Source organism: Brassica napus, chromosome A1 (assembly GCF_020379485.1).
Source record: "Brassica napus cultivar Da-Ae chromosome A1, Da-Ae, whole genome shotgun sequence".
NCBI lineage: Eukaryota > Viridiplantae > Streptophyta > Magnoliopsida > Brassicales > Brassicaceae > Brassica > Brassica napus.
Genome location: NC_063434.1, coordinates 20,690,094 through 20,707,880, shown reverse-complemented (window position 1 = coordinate 20,707,880; position 17,787 = coordinate 20,690,094). Strand labels below are relative to the sequence as shown.

Genomic DNA, 17,787 nt, shown 5'->3' with positions numbered 1-17,787 from the left:
TATTACTTTAGTATAGCTAAAGAAACTGCTATCCTGTGACTTGCTAAACGTCTCAGCCACGTACAAGAGATATTAAAACAAATAATACACTTGTTTTGTACGGCTGCCTTTTAAAATATGATTGTTGGTTTGTTACAAGCTGTATGTGTTTGAGATCATGTCTAACATTTTGTACAGCTCAAAGGGTATATTCGAACCTTGTTATAATCAAATTGCAGTAGAGTTCAACTTCATGGAAAATTCTTTGAAAGACTCATGGTACAAGTGCAAATAAGATCGGATGAAAAGAACAAGAACCAAAAGCCAAATAGAGAAAACAGTCTCTTAGTTGTATACAATTTCAAATCGAACATTTGATGCGCTTTCCACAATCATCATGTCTTACCCATCCTCACCATCCCTAAACCAGAGCCACTACCCAAATGCTTGTACTCTTTAGCCTCAAGATGATCGTCATGCTCAGCAAAACCAGTGCCTCCTTTCTTCAACCCAACCAAGTTCCTGTCCTTGCAAGGTTTGTCACACACAAGACAGACTTTGTCCACGGGCATAAACTTTTCACCACACTTCTTGCAGAAAACATGTCCGCATGAGCTAAGTGCCACAAGAGACATGGTGTTAGTCAGAGTGACTTTGCAGCTCGGGCAAATGTAGGTTTTGTCATAAGAGCTTGTTGATGACGATTTCGCCTTCTTCTCTTCCTCTTCGCTGTTATCTTCGGTGAAACGGATAGCAAAGAGGTTCTTAAGCTTGAGCTTCTCTTTGCCCTCTGGACAGACCGTATGAGTTTCAGGAGCTTCAACTCTAACTGAAGCTCCAGGTGTAGCCGAAGGAAGCCAGAAGGCTTTCATCGTCCTAAGCGCCTCTTCTTCAAAAGAAGTCGCCTTCACACTGTTGGCCCCGTGAAAACCATTCTTGTCCTGGCTTTGGCTCTTGTCACTGTATCGAGGCAAAGCACCATGGTTTTGCTGATCAAACTCGTCGAGCTCTCTAGCCTTTTGTAACATTAGCCTCTCTTCTTCTTCGTCCTTATCTTGATTCTTTTGAGAAGCATGGGCAGCAAGCCTCCTGAGAACAAATCCACATGTTAGTACCACTTCTCTCAGGATATTAACATAGAGAGCAAACAAAATATACAAGTGAGGAGAGACAACTCTAGGCCCCTTTCTACCATAGACAAGCACAAACAAAATTATATGCAACCAACCATACTTCACCCAACCCAAAATGGCAACGTCACAATCATCTACAACAATAGTTGAGCAACAACATCATAGGAAACATATGGCCCAATAAAGAACTTAACTTTGTAACTTAACAATGACTTAAACTGATACCTAACTCACTTAAGAATCATAAAGCTAATCCACAACCCTATCTATATCTCGAAACAAACAGCATACGAACGTATAAAGAAGTCAACTTTACAACAAAAAGAGAAGACCCAGAAGCTGGAATCGAAGGAGGATTGAGTTTTAGTACCTCTGGATGTCTTTCTTCTGCGCGAGGAAGCACTCGAGGATACACTCTCTGCAGAAGACATGACCCTTGTGGCAACACATGGGATCGATGAAGGGTTTCAAGCAGAGGGAGCAAGCATCGAAGGGCTTGATCGAGTCTTTCCCCAACCTCTCCCTCTGGGTCCCATACCCTAGCTTCTTCTTCTCGTCGTACGTGAAGTAGGCGAGATCGTTGTTGTTCTTCGAGTGTCTTTGCGGCATGTTTCGAGAGAGAAATTTAAGGATCCAAATCGCAAACCCTAGAAGTTTTGTTTTTCAGATTGGAAACTGATTTCGATTTTTCCTGTGTTTCGCACTCATATAAGTTGCTTTTACAACCGCATCCTTCACCGTCCAATTTAATAATTAATAATAATCTTGACGGTTCTTTATGGTTTTCTTAACTGTTCACCTCCCTTCAGAAGTATATCACTATAGTCCCACACAATAAATTAAGCCCATTCTGTATCCCAAAGTTTAAATCCAATTTATATCCACTATGGAAGTTCGAATTCAATTTGTCCATATATTTTAAAGTTCCAAACCCAAAATCAAACAAGCATTGGTTAGTTCCGGTCTATTGTTAACCAATAACTCGCAAACCAGTCTTTCCAAATCAAATGCATAACAAAATCAAAATTATTTAGTTAGAACCCATTTATAACCTGCTTTTTCACAAACTAGAACTAATTAGACGTGTTTAAAGGCTTCTACACCCAGGTCTGGGGTTCGAATCCCAGACTATGCAATTTATTGCAGATTACAGGAAATCCAGGTTTCAAGTCCCGGAGAGAGCGGTTTATTAAACAATTATGCAGACTACAGAGGAAAGACTTGCAAGAGATCTTCAACATGGTGCAAGTAAATCTGGTCAGGCGTGGATCTTCATAGAACGGCTCAGGTGATGCAGTTAGGCGTAGGTCTTCATAAGGCAGGTAGTATTGTCGGTTGTCAAATCGTCTATGTAATCTTTCCTATATCATAATTGTAAGATCGTAATAAATCAGCGTTAAAAAAAAAAAGAACTAACTAGAGTGTTTTTCTTTTGCACAATATCCTAAGTAGCGAGATAGATTACATTATCACCATCTCAACCGAGAGAACAAATAGCCTTTTCTGTTTCGTTATGATTGGATTCACCCATTTTGTATTATGATGTTAGCATTATGTGTCGCTGCCTTACATCCTCTTTTCGCTTATCTCGTTCTCGTTGCCAGTTTAGTTTTATCTCTAGGGATGTACAGCCTCTCCTCATAAATCTAGATTTATTGAGAATGGTGGATTTGAAGCATATGTTGAGAACTTTTTTGATATTATTATCCCGAACCCGATAGTATGTATTTTGTACTACATGATCGAAATAGTTTTTCCAGCATAAAATTAAACTCGCAGGTCTATAACAAAAATAAAGGATGCGATTAAACAAGTATTGATACCTTAGACACTCAGGGAACTAATCATGAATAAAAGCTGTTGAAGCATGTGTTAGTAAAAAGAGGACCAAATGTCATCTAAACCAAATGACCAAATGTTTCTAAACCTAATAAGGACCAAATGTTATTCAGAGAATAAGCATGTTTTGATGAATCATGATGTTTAAGTTGAAGTTGTAGAAGGAGTAGTTATGGTGGAAATACTAGATGAACTCCTCACCAACATTGTCCTTTTATGGGGTGACTTGATGTAAGACATGTTTCTACATCCGACTCTCACGTTGCAAAAATCCACATCATTGTTAATTAACACATATGGTCTATTGGAAACAATAGCGCAAAATTTGACATATCTACAGTGAATGAAACGACAATAATGTTCAGAATTCATTTATGGGATCGGAGAATCCAGTGAGTATGGAGCTGGAACAGAGTTTTGTCGAGCCGAAGAAGTTTCTCTAAAGTGTGTCGCATGATTTTATAAGTGATCACAATTGCTACAATTTTAAAGCTTCGATTAGCCAAAAACTTCTAAATAGAACTTGACCGGCAGATTCCTGACGAATCAAGCTTGATGAAGCATAATATATGAAGATGAATGAATCAATTGAATTTTAAGCCTCAATAGCTCTGATATACATGTTAGTGAAACTCAAGTAAGGCCCTGTTCGTTTGTTCACCCAGGTGATCCATCTGGGTGAAGATGCAAATTGATGTTCGTTTTGTGCATTATAATGTTACATCCAGATGGATCACCCAGCTGAATTTTTAAAAACTCATCTCAAATTTTCATCCAAATGAAGGTGAGTCTTGATGGTGCATCTGGATGCAGATGCATCTAGTTCAGTCCAAAATGATAAATGACAAAAATGACCTTTTAAAATCAAAATATTATTTTCAAACCGTAAATTCTATTTTTTTTGCATATACATTTTTCCGCTATAACCAAAAAATATATTTTCTCGCAAAAACGGAAAACACACACTTTTCCGCCAAACCCGCAAGATGCGTTTTTCCGTAAAAAACATAAAACACACATTTTCGTCTAAAACAGTAAAACCACACTTTTCGACCAAAACCCAAAAAACGCATATTCCGGCTAAAACTGCAAAAAGCATTTCCCGCCAAAACCGATAAAACTTATTTTCCCGCCAAAACAAAAAAAAAACGCATTTTCTCACAAAAACCGGAAAACACAATTTTCCCGCCAAAACCGAAAAATGAAATTTTCCCGCCAAAACCGAAAAATGAAATTTTCCCGCCAAAACCGGAAAACAGAATTTTCCCGCCAAAACCAGAAAATTGAATTTTCCCGCCAAAACAGGAAAAACGTATTTTCCCGTCAAAACTGAAAAACACAATTTTACCACCAAAACCGGAAAATGAAAATTTTCCGCCAAAACTGAAAAAACATATTTTTCCGCTAAAATCAGAAAACATATTTTCCCGCCAAAACCGGAAAAACGCATTTTCCCGCCAAAACCGGAAAAACGCATTTTCCCGCCAAAACTGGAAAAACGCATTTTCCCGCCAAAACCGGAAAAATATATTTTCCCGCCAAAAACCGGAAAATGCATTTCCCCGCCAAAACCGGAAAAACGCATTTTCCCGCAAAAATCGAAAAAACGCATTTTCCCGCCAAAACCGGAAAAACGCATTTTCCCGCCAAAACCGGAAAAATGTATTTTCCCGCCAAAACCGGAAAAATATATTTTTCCCGCCAAAACCGGAAAAATATATTTTTCCGCCAAAACCGGGAAAATGTATTTTCCCGCCAAAACCGGAAAAATATATTTTTCTACCAAAACTGGAAAAATGTATTTTCTCGCCAAAACCGGATAAATGTATTTTTCGCCAAAACCGCAAACATAGTTTTCCCGCCAAATCGCCAAAAAAAAACTTTTCCCGCCAAAATCGTGAAAAAGAAACTTTTCCCGTCAAAAACAATTTTCCCGCCAAAACTTTAGAACACACTTTTTCCGTCCAAACCGCAAAAACGTATTTTTTCTCCAAACCCATAAAACGTATTTTTCCGCCAAAACCATAAAAATGTAATTTTTCGCGAAAAACACATATTTACTCAAAAATCGCAAAAATATTTTCGGCCAAAACCGTAAAAATGCTATTTTTCCGCCGAAACGTAAAAAATTATATTTTAGTCATTTTATTATCAAGTCCACCTGGATGCAGATGGAAGTTAAAAATAAAAAGCAAACGAACATAGTTGCATTCAGATGATTCATCTGGATGCATGGACGAAATGAAGAAACGAACAACACCCAGATGGAGCATCTGGATAAGACATCTAGATGGACCATCTGGATGCATCTTACAGATGTACAAACGAACAGGGCCTAACATAGAAAATGAAGAAGACAATTAAAAATGAAAGAAGATTATGTTATTGATTAACCAATTCTGTTGTACAGCTCGCTCTCTTATATATGAGAGATCAATCTCAGTTTAAAACTATAGTAAGATCAATTGCATTGGTTAACACTAAAATATGACGATAAAATAATCAAATAAACTATAACTAGTACAAAAAGTGTTAATAAAGTAGTTTTAATCAAAATAATTTTAAGAAAATATAACGATCAATACTAAAATATGATATATCCATGCTATTATCGAACATACATAATTATAGGGACTAAAGTAAAAAATAAATAGCGTTTTAAGTGGAGTAAATAGTACATCTTCAAATTAGAGAGTATATTATTCACCCCCTTAAAATTTGAGGGAATGAGGGGCTGTTGAAGTTCAAATCTATCAAAAAATGAGGGAGCAAGAGGCTGTTGAATATTTCCTTAGTGGCTTAAACAATTAAACACGTTATTAACACGCATGGTAAAATAAGATTTTTTTAGTTTGCATTATGTTAAGATAAAGATGTGCTGAAATTACTGTGAATTTTAACTGAGTCTTTATATAATCCCCTATATATTAATCTTGGAACACTACAACATGTTTTTGTAGCCACGTGTCATCACGAGGATGATTCTTAGAATTTTTTAAAAAATAAGTTGATTCATATAAACATATACTATGTTTTTTATTAAACTAACTATCAAATTAATTAATAGTGTACAAAACAATATTTTTCTTTCCTTAAATAGAAGTTACGGAATTACCTAATATGATTATCATATATATGACAATTAATGATTATGAATAATATATATTTGATAACAATTTTTGTATCCTCTCACTTTTTTGTTTAATTTTATATTATTAAATGAAATTAAACAATTACATTAAGCATATAATATAAAAAAAATATTTTTACTTATATATTTTATTTTGAAATTTTTAAAACCAACTATAAATTACTAAAAATGGTAAAAGTCCCACATTGAAAATTTTGTGATCAATGGTTTAATTTTTGTTTGTTCAAACAAGATAAAAATGATCATATATCGTAGGGGTGGACGTTCGGATACCGGTTTGGGTATGTATCGGGTATTTAGGATTTTCAGGTATTTCATTATAAATGTATAGAAACCATTCGAGTATTTCTATACTTTGGGTCGGGTTCGGGTATTTTATGTTCGGGTTCTGATATTTAAATTTTGAAGAAAAATAAATAAATCATGTATTGTTTAAGTTTTCTATATTTAAAATATATTTTTAACTTTATTGGTTTTATAATTTTAAAGGATTAAAATATTAATAGGTTTGAAGATAAAATTTTAAAAATAGAAAGACATTAATTTAGTTGTTGTTTTGAAATTTTAGATTGCAATTTTTGTTAATACAAAAAGCAAGAGCTTGATATATATTTTAAGTGAATAGAAAATGATTGTGTCCATAACTATATGTATATTTTCTATTTTTGAGCAATGTGCATCGTTAATATAAATATGTTGAATAAAATGAGAGAAGTAAAGTAGAAATATAAGGCTAAGTATACTTATGTTTGGTTATCTTCAGATATCTATTCGGGTTCAGATATTATCCGTTCAGTTTTAAATATTACCCGTTTCGGTTCAGATATCCAATCTCTCCAAATTCAATAACTGTTCGGGTATTTTGCTACTTTGGTTCAAATTTTCGGATCAGATTCAGATACGGGTTTGGGAATCGGATAAAATGTCCATCTTTAATAAATCGTATAAATATGAAGTCTCATCAATAGATATTCATATTATATATATATTAATATCATTTGAATATCATTAATAGATATTCATATTATATATAAATATATTAATATTCATATTTTATATATATATATATATTAATATCATTTGAAATAAATTATACACTATATAAATGAGACTTCATATATTGCTACATAAATATGTAAATTTCAAAATATTGCAGTAAAAAAATTATTGAGATTTTAATATTTTAATTTTGAAAATTTTATTGAAAATATACATTAAATATTTTTGATTAACGGTTTAAATGTTATAGCAATATACAAATGTTAAAAAATCATATGAGTAGAAAGTGTCAATAATAAATATTTATATTAAAATATACTATATATATATGTCAATATCACAAAAGTTTAATTTGTTCTATATAAAGTAAATAAAATGATTGTTTTGATTTATTTACCAAAAACGTGATTGTAAATTAACAAAAAAAAAATAGTTTTGATTTATGTGCTTACTCTAATGTATATTCTTTTATGCATACAAATTATTTTTTAAATAGGTGGTTTCTAATATCTTATTTGATCATGACAATCTCAAAAACACATTTCTTCAAATCAAGTGAATTTTAATATTGGAGGCACTATATATATTATTTCATTTAGATTAAGTAATTTAGTCTTATTTTTATTCCTAAAAAACTTTTAATGAAATATCATGACAAGATTTCAGTCACTCCTTCTGAGTTTGTTTAAAGAATGAGAGGTTTGATCATTCATCTAATATTTGTTTCTCCCTAGTACCGTATCTAGTTACTATAATTGTAAGAATGAAATATTTGAACTATTTATTATAAGTTTTCTGGTTTATCATTTAGTAAATCAAACAGTTCTTAGTTTATACATAGTTTACATATACTAGAATGGTAAAGTATTATATATATTTTTATCTTTATATTTTAAGTAACTAAATTTCAAAAGAATATGCTAATAAAATAAGTGATTTATTTTGTTGTTATAGAATTAAATAATTTTTAGACCGAACTGGAGAATATATACTAGACATATGCACTTATATTTTATAACAGCTTAATGTATTAAATTTGAACATTAACTTGAGTTTGCCAGTGATTTTCTTCAAAATTTTAATTCTTCGATATGTATATGGAGTAGAACAAATTTTTACCGATGTCCATCTTTTTAAATTGACATTTATGTAATTCACCAAATTCATAGAAGAAGTTAAAAAGAAACTAAATTCATATCAATAAAACAGAGACGAGAACGAACGCACAACTTTACATAGGTAAAAAATGAAATCGCTTATGGAGAGTCAATAGTAAACAAATTGAGAGCAGAAAACCTAATCCCCTTTTGTGATTATACAATCGATGTTGCTTATTAGGTTTTGCTGATTTGTGTCAGCCGCAAAACTTATTTTATTTTTATGCATATGAAGTCTTAAAAATAATTAAAATGAGTTGTAATAGGTTAACTCTTCAACAACGATAATACATTTAAGATACCAACATTTATATTCGTCATTTTACAATCGATAAAGATAAATATTGTAGTGTTGCAAAATGTTAAAGCCAATTAATGAACATACATTATTATAAAAACTCATGCGCGGATTATCATCTAGTAGATGGTATTATTTGGGTTATAGCCATCAACCATTGGCGAAATATGCTTTCACTTAAATTTACTTTTCCAACATCTAAATCTTTGCTATAAATGTTAGCTAAGAAAACAATTAGTTACATGAGTTATCAGTTGGTCGCCAGTCGTAAAAAAAAACAAAGACAAATCAATCATATAATCGCTAAACTAAACTTGAAGCAAAAAAAAAAAAAAAACTAAATCGAAACCAGTTATAGGTTTCACTAGAGCTTGACCCGTGCGACCGCACGGGTGTTTATGCCATGATTTATGTATATTATATATTTTGTTACTGTATCATGTTATATATATATATATATTTATTTATTTATTTATTAAATGTGTTGGAGCAGTTATGTAACTAAATAAAAAGATTGGATGTGTATATATATATATATATTAATATACTATGTTGGATCAAATTAATATTGACATTTCTTTCATATTTAACTGTATGGTTGAAATGTATTATTAGTATATTATGCGTTTGGGTTAAACTAAAAATGAGTTACAATTATTCTAAAAATCCAATTGGACGGGATATAAATTGACCCGCTTATTTTAGCTAAAATCATGGGAATAAAGTTAAGTTTATATTCAAAATATTAAGCTGATATTACTGGAATATTTTTTTATTAAAAAAAATGACGATACTATTCTAAAAAGTTTATAATAAGGAAGGTTAAAACATAAGTGAATCACGTCTAATATATATGCAACATATTTTATTGGTAAGTTATAGTAATAAGCATTAATTTTGTTTATATATGGTAATGTATACATATTATAAGACCAAAAACGTGGAAGCTAACTTTTAAATTGTTTTTGTTAATATTTGTTTCTATAGTTTGTTAATATAGATGTATTTTAAAGTTGATTTAATTACATTGAACTCAAATTTATTTAAGGAAAACACATTAATCTAACTGAAAAAAGACAAGCATTAAAATATGAAATTCAATTTAATTCTCAGTAGCATGGAAGTGTAATTAACTTTAAAAGGTAAGGGATATTTTTAATGAGTACTTCTCTTTTAATAATATAGATTTATATATGGTAATGTATACGTATTATAAGACCAAAAACGTGGAAGCTAACTTTTAAATTGTTTTTGTTAATATTTGTTTTTATAGTTTGTTAATTTAGATGTATTTTAAAGTTGATTTAATTATATTTAACTCAAATTTATTTAAGGAAACACATTAATCTAACTGAAAAAACAAACATTAAAATATGGAATTCAATTTAATTCTGAGTAGCATGGAAGTGTAATTAACTTTAAAAGCTAAGAGGTATTTTTAATGAGTATTTCTCTTTTAATAATATAGATTTATATATGGTAATGTATACGTATTATAAGACCAAAAACGTGGAAACTAACTTTTAAATTGTTTTTGTTAATATTTGTTTCTATAGTTTGTTAATACAAATGTATTTTAAAGTTGATTTAATTATATTTAACTCAAATTTATTTAAGGAGAAAACATTAATCTAACTGTAAAATACAAGCATTAAAATAGAAAATTCAATTTAATTATCAATGGCATGAAAGTGTAATTAACTTTAAAAGCTAAGGAGTATTTTAATGAGTATTTTTCTTTTAATAATATAGATAGATAGATGTTGCTATCTATTTTGACATAAATTTTATTCTTTGCGATGTTCGCCCGTGAATCTATTGTGGGTGAATCTCAAATTACGTGAATCGAATGAGCAATTGATGGAATATGAAATTAGAAAATGGTACAAGCGAAATTGTAGAAAACGATGGTGTAGAGATAGTGTGTATGCGTACTTATCTTTGTTAGATAGTTTAGTTTGAGAAATTCTCTAAAATAACCCTAAAAAGTATTTATTACAAATAGTCTTACAAAGATAAAAATAACCAAAATGTTTTATTAAAAAGGTAAATAAACATTTATATCTTTAGGAGGTTTTAATTTAGATTTAGGATTTAGATTTGAAAGGGTAGATTTTGGTGAAAAGTGGGGTTTATGATTTTTTTTTAAAAAAATAAACAAATACTAAAGATTTAAAATAAAAAATTTTAAAATAGTTTCAAAAATAATTTTTGGATTTAAAAATAAATATTTGAAAAAGGAAATTTGAAAGAAAATAAGTTTGAATTCAAAAATGTATTATTTGAAAATAATAATAAAATATTTTTTTATTATTTATTTAAATAATTATGCATATTTAAATATCTATAAATTAAGAATAAATGAGGCTTTTAATGAAACTTTTTTTAGTAGTTTTCCTCCTTGTAAACTATTTTGATGAAAATATATTTTTGATGAAAAATCAATTTTTATGCTTTCCAAAGTGAGCTAAAGACTGTAAGTGCTCTTTTGTGTAAATCAATAGCCAAAAAGTGTGCAAGTGTAAATATTCAACTTTGTACTATAGCTGGCCAAAAAAAATTTGCAAACCTTTCTAATTCCGGATTGTGATTTGTGACGTTGCAAATTAATAAAAGCATTTTAGTTACGAAAATAAAATAATCTTTACATACTCATTTAGAATTTAAGATTGATAAAAGCATGAAGCATGAAGCATTGAAAATGAAAAATGAAGCCTGAATCATGAAGTGACATCTCCCACATGTTCCAAGGTCAATTCTTTGGCTTTCACAAATCTCAAATTATGTTTTGCGGACCCAAAATAAAAACTAGAGTACAAATCCGATTTTATTTTTTTTCCTTGACAACGTTTAGATTCAAGTATGTACGTATTATAAAATGTTAAACAAGCCAAAATATTAACTATGCACAAAAAGTTGAAAACTAAGAGACTTCCCTTGAGAAAAATGAAAAAATCAAAGAGCGAGGGGGGAGAACAATTTATTGTCAAATTAGTTATCTTCCAACAACAGTGGTCAAAGTAATATCGTTGACCGTGGCAACATTCTGACCTTCCACGATCTCACCGAAGTTCAAGAAAGAGTGGAAGGTGGGCCGTCTTGGTCGTGGAAGGTGACTGGTTTGACTCTCCAACATCAACAAAACTGAACCCATGTTTGGTCTGTAAATCACCGAGTCTTGTGTACACAACATCCCCACATGGATGCATCTTATCGCTTCGTTTACGTCTGAATTGTCCATCATCGTTAGATCTATTAGCTCTTTGGTCTTTTCTTGGCTCCATAAATGCCACGCCTGAAGTTTTCTCCTTTTAGAACATAAGTTTCGAGAAATGAAAAAAAAAGTTCGAACCAAACTTATTATCAAGAGAAACTTACATAACCGATGAGGCTTCCATGTTCAGATCCTCGAAAACTAATGTTCTTTCTTCCACTAACAATCTCCATTATCAACACTCCAAAGCTATAAACATCAGATTTTTCTGAGAAACTTCCTTCCATTGCATACTCTGGAGCCATATAACCACTACACAATTTTTCAAGATCAAAAATCATTTGAAATCGATACAGCTTCACAATGTTTTATAGAAGATAAAACAATAAGGAGTTTCGGTTAGTTACTATGTGCCGACAACTCGGATCGTGTTGGCCTGATCTTGTCGGTAGTTGAAGATCCTAGCCATACCGAAATCCGAGATCTTAGGATTAATTTCCTTGTCGAGCAAGATATTGCTGGCTTTTAGGTCACGGTGAATTATCTTAAGTCTTGAATCTCTATGCAAGTAAAGCAGTCCTCTTGCAATTCCTCCAATGATATCCCATCGTTTTCTCCACTCTAAATTTCGTTGTTTAGTCTCATCTGCGCATAGATAATACGAAGTTTTCACACATGTTTCTTGATAATGTTGTAAAAGAAGTCATACCAAAAAGGAAATGGTCCAAGCTATTATTTGGCATGTATTCATAGAGAAGTATTTTCTCGTCGTTTTCAATGCAACATCCTAGTAATCTAACGAGATTCCGATGCTGGAGTTTTGCAATTAGTGAGATCTCGTTCCTGAATTCCTCTAGTCCTTGCTTAGATTTTCCTGATAGCCTCTTCACTGCGATCTCTCTTCCTCCTGGAAAGTTCCCCTGTCCAAACATAAAACATATATGTTTTGCATAAATACTAAGCCTAATTATCCAACCAAAGATTAATGTCACATAAAAATTAACATTTTTTAAAACTAATTATAACTTTTTTTTGGAGAACTAAAACTAATTAACCTTAATCTCAGGAAGATCGAGTTTAGTTGATTCACCTTATATACAGTACCAAATCCACCTTGTCCAAGCTTGTTTTCTTCAGAGAAATCACCTGTTGCAGAAGCTACGCTGTTGAAACTGAAAGTTGGGAAATCGGGTGTGTCAACTTGATCCCCCACTAGAACTTGGAACCGCGACCTTGAGGGCTTAACTGAGGAGTCTCTGTTCTTCCACAAGAAATCTGTAGATCATGAAATAACACTTGTCTCAGTCTCAGACCCTTTTGAAACGTGTGAATAGAAGCTTTACCTTTAACTCTTTTCCTGAACCTCCATAAAATCCAAATGCATAAGCAGCATAACCCGAACATCAACGCACCTATAGTACTAAAAATAATGATCCAAAATTTCGATATTTCTTTCGTGCCTCCTGTGTATACATATGAAAAGAAACCCAAACACAGATTTCAGACTAGTCATAATTCAAATATTATATGATACCTAAAATATTTTACAAACCTATTTCGGATGCAGCTAGCCGGATGTTGATAGAGTTTCCACCGTGCTCAAAATGCTCCATATCGATCAAATCTCGAGTCCAAATCATGCATCCGATCCCTGGTACGACCTCATAAGCCTTACACGAGCAATCCCTCATGCATACGTCCTTACAAGTTCCTGACTGGTTAAGTGAAACAACTGATCCAAAATCAGGCACCTTCATACCCTTAAGTACCCTAAACCCATCAACTTTATCGCTACAGTTCAATGGCACTCTTCTTATGCAGCCACCAGAGAAATTTCCATTGTTCCATTGATTTTGATAAGCCGGCTCAAACCCATAAATGCAACTACATTTACTAGAATCAAAGTCTTTACTATCATTGCATACGCTGTAATTACCGCAACGGTTATACTTCTCGCATTCCTTGCTCGGTTTCACTTGAAGTGAAGTCCAGTTCCTGGCATCCCTATTCCATCTTAACTGCTCTACGATGCCATCAAATCTGATCCGGAACCTTGATAAGTCGTCCTTATTCGATGGAACATACGTGAGGAACACGCTACCATCTGGATCAGGAGGAGAAGAGAGCTTAAAACCATGAATATAATTAGTGAAATGAAACATATCTGGTACACCGGTAAAGATAGCTGAGTTCCACGGTCCGCTTCGCCATTTCCTGGTTTCCCCTTCCCAAATCACAATCTCTATTGCCCCAAAGGGATCAATCCCCATTGAATACCTTCCTGGTGAGGGATCAGTTTCGGATTTCCACGGGATAAAAGCGTGATTCTCTCCGCTTGATGGGTTCACCCTAACCCGCATACCAGGCAAGAAAGTATCAGTTGGGTTGTTAAAGCTCTCCCAAAACCTAGTGTCCCTGTCTGAATCTGAAGACAGAACCAGATCCCCTGTTTTCAATAGAACAGCAACGGTATTGTTCAACTTGGGCGGCACGTTTGTGGACCAAACGGTGTTGTTTTTTCCGTCGACGACCACCAAGTTCCCGTCATCTGCAAGCTTTATAGCTCCGTTCTGATCAGACAATGGCCTCTCTCGGTTTGCTACCCAGACAATTGTTTGAGGTTGGATGTTCTTGTACCAGATTCCGACATACCTTAAGGTTGAATCTTTCGGGCTGAAGAATCCGAGCTCGAAAACTTCTTCCTCGCTGATCAGTGTGTCTCCATCTCGTATCGTGTTGTTTCTAGTGATTAAGGTGCTTCTGATGCAAGATACGATGCTGCATAGTTGAAGCAAAATCAAAAGGGTGGTGACCGAAGTAAGGTTTCTTTTAAACTTTGCCATATCAGAGAAGATTTGATCCTCAGATGTCTGTATGTTTTTTTTTTTTTTTTTTTTTTTGCTAAAATGTCTGTATGTTACAAGAAGGAAATAAATGGAAAGAAGACAAATAGTACTCGTTGAATTTTTATCTTTTTTTTAAGTTTGCTGATTTTTCAGGAAGACTAAACTAATTGCTTTCTAACAGCTTGTATTTTTTTTTTTATATAAAAAGAGATTAAGTCATGAAAATGGCCATGTTCGTGAGGTCACTGCGGCTGCGACACCGCGGCCTGCAACCAGCAACTAGTCTTAGATCGCATTTTGTATTCATTTTACTGTCACTTGACTGGTCGCTTTATCAGTCAAAAGTCTTATTTCATATAGTTAAAAAATTAGTGACTAAATATAAAAAAAAAAATTTTCTTGATAATCTAAATATAAAATTTTCAATGACCTGCAACTAGTCGCGCAAGATTCTTCGACAATCAAACAAACAAACATTTGGTAACAGGTCGCAGTTGGCCAATATATTTATATTCTAGAAATAAACTGAAATAATCCAAAAATAAATAATACCAACGAGTAAAAGGAAAACCCATGGATCGTGTTTGACACGAATGACAATTGTTAGGATAAAACAATATAAGGTTCTTAGAGCATCCGCAACGCGGAGATTTCATGAATCCTTAGCACATTAATCTAGGATGATCTCAATAAAAAAATATTAACAAGGCTGAGATCAGTAAGGAACATTCCGTAAATAAGGTGTTTAAAGACTGAGTCCTTAGTGACGTGGCAACTTCATGCACTCTTTCCTTCTCCTTCCTCCTTTCTTTTCGTTTTCCACTGAGGCCACCGATCTCCGCCGGAGACTCTCTCTGATTATCCGCTCCCTCCTGTATCTCTCTGATTGACAGATTTGATTTCGTCTCTTCCTTATTTCTTCCAAAACCCTCAATTTTTTTCAATTTGGGAGTAAATCAAAGATCTCTCTTTGTTGATGGGCACTGCGGAGGTTTCTGAATCTCCGGCGGAGATAATGAAGCGGTAAGACATTCCTTCACAATACTGTATATAGTTTCCATTCAGCGCTTTGCTGCAAACTTTGCTCATGCCAGGGATATTTGTTTCGCCTTTCATCTCTTTTGATGGCTCTTTATAAAGAAACCAGGGATTTCTTCAAACTGATCAAAATCAGGCGTAGTGTTGCCATGCACCGCACATGACACTATCGGCACAATAGGCAATGCCATAACAATCAGCCACAGGCTAAAATTTATGGAATTGTAGAGATTTTGGGTTGATTGATTAGAGTCATATATTACGAGAGACTAAGGGAATGATTAGTTTTCCAAAATTGTGAGTCATGGTTTTGTATTTAATAAGCTCTTGCAAGAGCAGTAGGGTATGTTGGGTTTGTTTTTAAGTAATCTGGTGAAACCGAAGGAAAAGAGTTACATCCTTGTTTAGGGAGAAAATCTTGTATTTAGTTCTCTAAAAAAGTGAAGTGATTTTGGGAGAAAATCTTATAACTAGTTATCATAATGTGTGCTTGTCATAATTGTGTTCCTTGTTTTGTAGGTTAATGTGGATTTTGATGACAAGCTCAGTTGGGAATATCTGTTCAAGGTATATTGGCTTTGCCTGAAGGAAGAGCTTTCTCTAACTGTCGACGAGCTTACTAGAGCAAATAATCCTTGGAAGGAGGTTCCCTACACTATTAACAAACCTTATTCTTCAGACAATTCAGCTTTAGATGTAGCAGTGAATGGAACAAAAAGAAGAAGGACTAGTGATTCCCCCAGCTTGATGATATCAACAAACTCCACGAGAAGGTGGTAGGCACAATTTTGAGGATTAAGGTATCTGGGGGCAACCAGAAGCTGGATATTCACAGGCGCTTAATCGACTTATGTTTCTTTGTTCATTGCTTTAGCGAGCGAGGGAGCTGATGTGAGAGCTTTGTTTGAGCTCATACTTTTTTTTTCCAAAAAATTCTTAAATGGAATACACTATTGGACACACATTTTTGATAAGAATCCTTAACTATTCAAACAAAAAAAATTAAAAAAAAAATTTACTTTAATATTGCTAAGGACTCCAATGGTGGTAACACCATTGGAGATGCTCTTAGTTCTTCGTGATACAACGAAAATAGAAAATAAGATAATTATGGAGATCAAATTCTGTGTTTTATTAATCTTAAGAGTATAGTTGACAAAAAAAAAAGAGCATGAGTACAACTTATTAGTCTATAAACTCTTTGTTACATGTCAGCTTCTCAGACGAAAGTGTTTCAGTCTTCTAGGATTTTAGAATCCTTTATATCGGTAGCTTTAGGCGAGATCTCTGTTAGATTTGACTATATCCTAAGATATGAAATATCTTTTTGTATCTAGAAGTTTTCATTTTACCCCATAGGCAAGAAAAAAGCACTATCCAGAGGCCGAAAGCTAGAAATCCGGAGACAGAAGGTCCGCGTCCTTCTTTACCTAGGAGGATTTGCTCTTGGCTTAATTATCTCCAAAATTCTGACCCTTATTTTCCGATTTCATGTTTGAAGTCGGAAAATAATTTGTACTTATATGATGACCTGAATAGTACCTTTGCAACAAGTTCTTTATGCCTTAGGGAGCAGAACATCATGTAACGATCCGCTCCAGGAATATTTTTGTTTATAAAAGAATATGTCCGAGAAAAGGTTAAGTTGTTTAGGAGTATATTTTTCTAAGTGTCAGAGCACTTGTAATCGATGTTAAAGGAATAAGAAGATAGTTTTATCTAAGTATTGAATGTCTTTTGTTAACTAAAATGATATTGGCATAGACCAAGAGACGATGAACTTATCATGGAACGATGGAAGTCTAATTAAGGGAATAACGGGCCACAAAGCCAATTACGAATGTCTGGCCGTTGGACAATGTGGGTTCCAAGTAAGACAAGTTTGACTAAGTTATCGCAATGGGATTATACAACATGAAGTTCAGTTATGTAGGAGTCAAATAAGGAAAGAATCGTAGAGACAGAGTCGAGACATTTATGGTAGGATTTGACCATGACAGATAAGGAAACAACATTGATACTTGATAGCCTGTCTTGGTGAGGAAGTATACAGAACGTTATAAAAAGGATGTTCAACCATGGGCGGATCTACGTTCTGTAAGAAGGGGGCAGCTGCCCCCACTAAAATCTACA

The 17,787-nt window shown here is 33.2% G+C and overlaps 2 protein-coding genes and 1 long non-coding RNA gene across 3 annotated transcripts; 1 reads left to right on the top strand and 2 right to left on the bottom strand.

Moving 5' to 3' along the window:
• Positions 1-229: 229 nt before the first annotated feature.
• LOC106453298 (E3 ubiquitin-protein ligase CSU1) lies at positions 230-1,802 on the bottom strand. The gene is made up of 2 exons (XM_013895565.3): positions 1,483-1,802; positions 230-1,068 (listed from the first exon to the last, which is right to left on the bottom strand). The coding sequence occupies exons 1-2, from the start codon at positions 1,719-1,721 to the stop codon at positions 375-377; spliced, it is 933 nt and encodes a 310-aa protein (XP_013751019.1). The 5' UTR covers positions 1,722-1,802; the 3' UTR covers positions 230-374.
• A 9,563-nt stretch (positions 1,803-11,365) lies between these two features.
• Positions 11,366-14,640, bottom strand: LOC106378534 (putative G-type lectin S-receptor-like serine/threonine-protein kinase At1g61610). The gene is made up of 7 exons (XM_013818649.3): positions 13,323-14,640; positions 13,114-13,233; positions 12,861-13,045; positions 12,480-12,690; positions 12,178-12,415; positions 11,935-12,082; positions 11,366-11,851 (listed from the first exon to the last, which is right to left on the bottom strand). Exons 1-7 carry the CDS (start codon positions 14,611-14,613, stop codon positions 11,552-11,554), a joined length of 2,493 nt encoding a protein of 830 aa, XP_013674103.2. The 5' UTR covers positions 14,614-14,640; the 3' UTR covers positions 11,366-11,551.
• A 72-nt stretch (positions 14,641-14,712) lies between these two features.
• Positions 14,713-16,620, top strand: LOC106378531. The gene is made up of 2 exons (XR_007314756.1): positions 14,713-15,639; positions 16,174-16,620. It is a non-coding gene; the product is annotated as an uncharacterized LOC106378531 (long non-coding RNA).
• The last annotated feature ends 1,167 nt before the right edge of the window (positions 16,621-17,787 follow it).

Excerpts from the sequence above, each read along its gene's own strand:
- LOC106453298 (XM_013895565.3), bottom strand. The coding sequence starts at position 1,721 with ATGCCGCAAAGACACTCGAAGAACAACAACGATCTCGCCTACTTCACG. Across the intron at positions 1,069-1,482 it reads CAGAAGAAAGACATCCAGAG|GAGGCTTGCTGCCCATGCTT; the intron begins GTACTAAAACTC and ends ATTTGTTCTCAG.
- LOC106378534 (XM_013818649.3), bottom strand. The coding sequence starts at position 14,613 with ATGGCAAAGTTTAAAAGAAACCTTACTTCGGTCACCACCCTTTTGATT. Across the intron at positions 13,046-13,113 it reads GTTCAGGAAAAGAGTTAAAG|ATTTCTTGTGGAAGAACAGA; the intron begins GTAAAGCTTCTA and ends CATGATCTACAG. Across the intron at positions 11,852-11,934 it reads ATGGAAGCCTCATCGGTTAT|GCGTGGCATTTATGGAGCCA; the intron begins GTAAGTTTCTCT and ends AGAAAACTTCAG.